The sequence below is a fragment of the Vollenhovia emeryi genome, unplaced genomic scaffold, assembly GCF_000949405.1.
Source record: "Vollenhovia emeryi isolate VEMERY1.0 unplaced genomic scaffold, V.emery_V1.0 DF939316.1, whole genome shotgun sequence".
NCBI lineage: Eukaryota > Metazoa > Arthropoda > Insecta > Hymenoptera > Formicidae > Vollenhovia > Vollenhovia emeryi.
In genome coordinates, this window is record NW_011967050.1 from 142,227 (window position 1) to 148,920 (window position 6,694).

Here is a 6,694-nt window from a genome sequence, read left to right on the forward strand (position 1 = left end):
GAGAGAGAGAGAGAGAGAGAGAGAATGAGGGGAGGAGGAAACAGAAATACCAGAGGAAGGCAAATGACGTTTCGCAGCGAGCGAAACACTTTCGATTTGGCGAGGAGATCCCTTGCCCGCAAGGACGAGTTAGCGATTTTTCGAGGACGCTCGAGAATTCCTAAGTGTACTCCATGCGCATTCGCGTGTCGCGTTGGGCAGCTGGACTTTGGTGAAATACCTAACATGAAAATGTTCGGGATTGTTTAATTATTTATTGTGTTTTCCAGGAGAAACGGAAATTTCCACGATAGGTACTCTGATCGGTAGACGCGGGCGAGAACGAAAGGCACAAGTGCTGCATTCGCGCGGCGCCAACCGCAGCGTTATTTCCAAGCGCGCAAACGTGTTGCGGAGAAAGAAAAAAGTATTTGAACACCGCCCGACAACCTGTTGCGCGCGCGCGCACGCACGTACATATATATATATGTATACGCGTCATCGCTCGCGGCATTTTTGTCGTTCCTGGAGCGATACCTGCGCTGCGGTGGTTTCAGGGTTGGACGCCATCTTTCAGTGAGTTTTATGTCGAACAATAGCAGGGAGGTGACTATATGTTCTGATGTCCCCGTCAAAATCAGAGCCGTCGAAGGAATGTCATTTTACCTAATTGTTTTACAATAAAAAAATTAAGAATCTTCTAAACTTAATTTCAATGATACCATGCTGTTTTCTGATTTAATCCGATTAGTGGAAACTATAGTTGGTCTGTACAAAAGTCACATAAAGTGTTATATATTACACAAATGCTTTCATGAATTGACAGTTCTAGATACAAAAGGTGCAAAAAGTGCAGAATCACTCCTGCAGCATCCCCTTAACCCTTTAAACAAATTCATGAGACTTTCGTGTCCTAGCAATTTTTGTTACTACCCAGCAAACACCAAAGTAACAGTTACATAACATCAATATAAATGTAATATAACACATGCCTGTTATATTACATTTGCATTGATGTTATGTAATTGTTACTTTGGTGTTTGCTGGGTAAAGATTTTTTGAAATAAATTAGTATGGCTCATATGTGTTAAACACACAAATTTCAAGAAATAAAGGACTCAGAGCCGTGACAGGGTGGTAGTGTCTAAATATTTTATTCCAAGTTTATTACGAAAAAATATCACCTCGGCCTGGACCTCCCTCTCGCTAGGCGGGCGTCTCAACCAATTCGACCACCGAGGCACATGGCAATACTCGTCGCAATAGACGGTCTAATGTTGATTTTCCAGGGAGGTCCAGGTTCAAACATATTTTTCGCAATAAACTTATAATAAAATATTTAGACACTACCACCCAGCTGTCACGGCTCTGAGTCCTTTATTTCTTGAAATTTTTTGAAATCTTGCACAAGTTGTAAGCGGCTTTTTTGTGAGAAAAGAGCTATAGTGCGTGGGGATACTTGAAAGCCAAAAGCTTGATGTCGGTGTTTGTTTATACTTAAAATAATGTTTTTACCAATCTTACTATTTGGACAATTAACTAACATTTTAATAAACTTCCTTGAATTTTTTTGAGTACGTTAACATTATTTAATAAGGCGTCGGCTTAAAAGACTCATGTTCTGTTTATATTGACGGTAAATAACAGTATGTTTTGAGAGTTAAAGTCTCGCTCAGAACGTACTACGTATTTAAAATATTTACCGATTATTCTGTTCAAAAAAGTATTAAGGTAAGATGATAAAAAAATGAATATTTTACAAGATATTTTGTAATTTATGTCAAAATATTGGAACTTTTAAACCTTAATAACTCAAAAAGTTCTTAATAAAAAAGTACTTTATTATAGCGTTTTGGAAAGCTTTCGAGGTAAGCTATAAGAATATGCAATAAAAAATAGGGGGTCCCATTTAAAATTTTTAACCCCCCTTTTACCCCCGCGTACCTGGGGAAGGAGGATGATCGGTATCCATGTCAAAAGATAGTTTTTTTGAAAAATCAAAATATGTGTTTTACCGTTTTTTGATATTTTCATTTTTAAAAAAATTATTTAGAGGTTTCCACACTTTTGACAAACCCTGTATAATATCTTTGACAACAACAAAATTCATAGAGTTTTTAAGATAACTTTTATACATCCTATAAGACATGCTCTCCGAGCGACTTCTCTCTCCTTTTAAGAAATTCGCATACTGTGACACGCACGATAAAAAAAAACTCTGAAAGAGATACGAAAGATAATCGATCTGTACACTTATGGGTGGAAAAACTATGGCGCGGAATGTAAATCTATCTCGAGCCTCGCATTCATGTAAAAACGAGCAAACTGTAATTAAGAGAATGCAAAAATTTGATCGATACTGGTTATATAAATTACATTTACAATTATCGACTCGATAATACACTGCCACTCCCGATGGAGCATCATTATCGTTTGCCGTATTAACTTACGGTACTGTCGATCACACTGACGCACGCGGCTGTGCACGAACATCGATTTCTATGTGTTTTACTACGGCACATGCATATGTACAACACGATAGCCTTCTGGTGAATGCGCACATCTAGATTATTCACAGATGCTTAACTGCGCGGTAGACGCACGTGTGTATTACAGGCTCATGAGTCATTATTAACGTTGAGATCGAGATGCGAATGTAAAATTGAAATCCTCGAGACGAGCGAGTTGCCGAGGCGCAATTTCCGATGAATCTAGAATATAGCCGCGTCGATGAATTTCCACATTATAAATATATTCGATTTATATTAAATAACTTATTACTTTATTCCTTTTTTTGTGAGAAGCAGAATAATAACATTTTTAATGTTAAACAGGAAGAACCCCCGTTTCTTTGTCATACTTTCGACGAAATTTTATATGTTACATACAATGCAAACAAAAACGTGTAATACACGTTTTGCTAAAATTTTCAACATCGGCCAAAATGATGTTAATCAATAATTTTGAGATGCCGACGTATTATCCATTTCATTGTGAAAATGTTTGTTTAGGTTTACTTACTGATAAGATACACGTACATACACATGTATTTATAATTTATTTTAAAGATTAGCATTTTCCTCGTTTTCAGCGCGCATTTTCAGGTTTAATTTTTTTTAAATAAACACGCAATTGTGCTCAAGTTTAAAACGAACGATTCGACGGTTACATTTCCAAATTTTCAAACGAAATAGAGCACACTGAGGCACAGAATAATGTAATAATTGTAATGTGTACAATCTTAAACATATTCTTGGCCGCCTAGCTTCTATTAGCGCGATTACCCCATCCGCGACGATGCGTGTCTTTATATTCATCCATCGCACGAGTTCGTTCGAGATGTTCGGGATCGTCTTTCTCTTCCATCTCCTCCTTCAAAACGGCTTCACTATCTTCATTAGTTGCACTGGTATTTTCGTTGGCCGCATCTTGCAGACGCCGAGAATTTGTTGCGTTATGTTGCGATGGATCGGGCCAGCTAAAATGACACAAATTCCGTGTTCAATCACCGGATTTTCTCTCAGGTTCAATTTAATGAGAAAGATACTCGTTGATTACAATGCCCACTTACTCTCCATCTTTGACTCTTTGCTCGTAGAACTCTTGTACTGTTAAGACTGGTAAACTCGGATAGCCTGCGCCAAAAACTTTCTTCTCAATCTCATTACGTGTAATGATTATGGGTTGTAATTTTGGACCTGGCGTTCTGTGCTTTTGAGTCTTTTGTGATTCGGAAGCCAAAGTATGCATCGGTCCCATTTCCTTCATGTTCTCCAAAATTGTCTTTTCTGTCTTCAACAAGTTTAAATCTTCAATGATTCGGACTGCATACAACTTTACAAGAGTGATAAAGTACTCTCTCTTGGTCTCATCATCAATGTTTGGATTATCCAAGTTTTTCTTTAAAGTATTCAAACGAGATTCCAAATCCTTCTCCTGTTGATACTTTTGTAATTTTACATTTCTACGAATTACCTGAAAAACAGACAAAATTAAAATATAATTATTATATTTTTGTAACAATTTACAATGATCATGTGGTAAAAAGAGTCAACCATATCCTCTAACATCCTTGATGAAGATTGCGGTGTATTTTGACCATCTCCTGCTTCCTTCCTGTCATCAGTTAAATCGATTTCTGGTATTTTAACATCCGTCAGACCATATGCTTTCAGTCGCTTTAAAAAATCCACAAAATAGACTTCTGCTACTTTAACCAGATGCATCCTGTCATCAGTAAGGCATATCTGATTGGTAAGCTTGCCCAACAGAGCCGGTAATAAAAAGTACTTGATATTTTCTGTAGCTATTTCCTCGAAAGTTTCGTTATCACTGAACATATCCACCATAGACACCAGTCTCGTTGCATCCTCAAACATGTGCATTGTCCGTTTTATGTCCAACTGCGACAAGGAAAGACCAAAAAATGCTATAATTTTTGTTGTATGCATAACCAGAGAAAAGTTGTACTTTACATAGAAATATGTATGTATATACATATATGTATATACCCAATAATAATCTGACACTACCGCGAGCTTTTGCAATTCCCTACGTGGCGTCTACAATGAGATTTTAAGATGCAAGATTCCAGAAATTGACTAATCAGAATCGAATGTAAAGCAAATATAATATAATCGCCTGCTTACATTTTCTTGCACAAAAACAAACATCCATTAAAGACTATTTTTTTCCAAACGATAAATTGTTTTGTACCAAATAATAGTGTGCAATATTTAATTATATGTATCTGTTTTATTTAATATAAATAAGTTTAATTACATACTTGACGATTATACCTATTATTATATTAATGTTTTCTATATTTCACACATTCCAGTTATCCGATAAAACCATTAATCCAACACTATCTAGTTATTAATAACAGCGAATTAAAGAGATGTACTGTATATGTACATATGCCCCGATAGGAAAATATTTAGCAAATTATGTGATGAAATCTGGATAAAACTTGGAATGCTGGAATTATGCGTACATATGTCGATCTACGTTTGCAGAAATGGAGACCTTTCATCAAATATTAATAAATATATGCACAATATATTTCTAAATAGTATGTCAATAAAACAGCTGCGTTTTGGCGAATCACCTTGGTAGAATATCTGCACAATTAAATTACTGTCATGTTATAACGAGTTACCGCTATGAGGTGTCTCATACTCGAAAGTAAAACTCACGCGAGACGTGAGATAAAAGCAGGCCTAGCGGAAAATATGTCCCACGCTAAATCTTTTTTAAACATGTATTAATAGTAACGGTGTTGCTGGGCAATTTTGCTTCTAAATATTGAAATAATTGTGCACGATTTATTAATTTTAAGGTAGCTGTAAGTTATATGCAATTGTACAAGATTGTAACCTTAAGGGGAACAATAAAGAAATTACTACTACTACTAATTGTGCACGATTTATCTCCTAAATTGAGATTATAAATTTTGGGGTAAATACCATTTAGGAATTTTATTTCTACAAAACCGCCGCGGTTTGGCGAATCGCCTTAATGTAATCATTGCGAAATTTCTTCTTCTTGGATGATGCAACAATTACACAATATTTGAGACATTTTCCTATCAGGGTCAAAAGTATTTGCCACCCCTTCAATTCTTAGAAATGTAACTTCTTCTGGCTCTAACCAACTGTTTTGTATATTGTATCTGCATGCTAAATTGAATAACCCGAACAAAGAATCACATCATAAACATGCAAGAACAAGTCGCAAAACCTTACAGTAGTAAACTTGAATTTTGCTTGTAAGTGATTAAGCTTCTAATCGACCATAACTGGCGTCAAATAATTCTTGATGTTTGCTTGCAAGTATTTAGTTTACTGCATACGCTCAAAGTGCACATTGCTTAATTATCTCCAACTTGTAATGACTTACTCTAAAGAATATTATTTTGCTACAAAAATGCCAAAAACGTATGAATTGGATTTAGCTAAGCGTTTGAAAATACAATTACTTTTTGAGGAAGGAAAAATAAAACATGAATCGCAAAAATAATAAAATGTCCTCACAGTACTGTGTGATACACCATAAATTGTTCTAAAAAAACTGAGTCATCAAATGATATTGTTTATTTAACCTGAATGTAAAATAATTTAAAGTTATCGAAGTTGACGTATTTTTTGCCAAGGCTGTACATATAAATACACACACATATATGGCGTGACAATTAATGTTATTATTGAAAGACGTTTTAAAATCTCACCTGTACTTTCGAACTATTTGTTGGTTCTGTTGTATTATTAATACTGTTGAACAGCTCAAAAGCATTGTCAAATAACTCGGACAATGTCGCGGGATCACTTCTATCTTTCCCATAACTCAGGTCCTTTGACAAGATTTCTTCTGACGTCATTGTTGTCAACTAATAATTTGTTTTTGTTTTTTTCATTATTTCCATATTAGACCGCACTAGAACTACGCTTAATACTTTTTTCGCAATCGCCAACAAATATATAGAGTGTAAGTAAATACGAATGTATACATACACTAATACGTACAGGATCTCGATGGAGTTATCTTTCTTTTTCTTGTCCTAAACGGCACTCACGCTCAGGTCCCACACCGGACCTGAATAACCTGAAATCTGAAATCTGAGGGTGCGTTCCGAATTACGCATGTGTTGTTGGTCTGATTCAGTCTGATTGTTGGCTCCCGATCCACTCACTGGATCGACACGGCCGTCGGCCAC

General features: G+C 35.9%; 2 protein-coding genes across 3 annotated transcripts in view; both read right to left on the minus strand.

The window, feature by feature from the left end:
* LOC105558736 (rho GTPase-activating protein 18) overlaps nucleotides 1-2,602 on the minus strand; it is a 13,907-nt gene extending 11,305 nt beyond the window's left edge. The window contains exon 1 of the mRNA XM_012006600.1: nucleotides 2,430-2,602. Within this exon, the coding sequence (XP_011861990.1) occupies nucleotides 2,430-2,472 (43 nt within the window). The 5' untranslated portion in view covers nucleotides 2,473-2,602. The remainder of the gene's footprint in view (nucleotides 1-2,429) is intronic.
* A 166-nt stretch (nucleotides 2,603-2,768) lies between these two features.
* Nucleotides 2,769-6,694, minus strand: LOC105558735 (immunoglobulin-binding protein 1b). Of its 2 annotated transcripts, none has more exons than XM_012006599.1 (5): nucleotides 6,504-6,694; nucleotides 6,209-6,367; nucleotides 4,035-4,382; nucleotides 3,551-3,954; nucleotides 2,769-3,457 (listed from the first exon to the last, which is right to left on the minus strand). In XM_012006599.1, the coding sequence occupies exons 2-5, from the start codon at nucleotides 6,356-6,358 to the stop codon at nucleotides 3,241-3,243; spliced, it is 1,119 nt and encodes a 372-aa protein (XP_011861989.1). In that variant the 5' UTR covers nucleotides 6,359-6,367; nucleotides 6,504-6,694; the 3' UTR covers nucleotides 2,769-3,240. The 2 variants fall into 2 exon arrangements, with proteins under 2 accessions (XP_011861989.1, XP_011861988.1); XM_012006598.1 differs by having other exon boundaries at nucleotides 6,492-6,694.

What these genes read in the sequence shown, in the direction of transcription:
- LOC105558735 (XM_012006599.1), bottom strand. Translation starts at nt 6,358, where the DNA reads ATGACGTCAGAAGAAATCTTGTCAAAGGACCTGAGTTATGGGAAAGAT. An exon ending in CAAGGATGTTAGAGGATATG is followed by an intron (nt 3,955 to 4,034) that starts GTTGACTCTTTT and finishes TCTGTTTTTCAG; the next exon opens with GTAATTCGTAGAAATGTAAA. An exon ending in CAAAGAGTCAAAGATGGAGA is followed by an intron (nt 3,458 to 3,550) that starts GTAAGTGGGCAT and finishes GTGTCATTTTAG; the next exon opens with CTGGCCCGATCCATCGCAAC.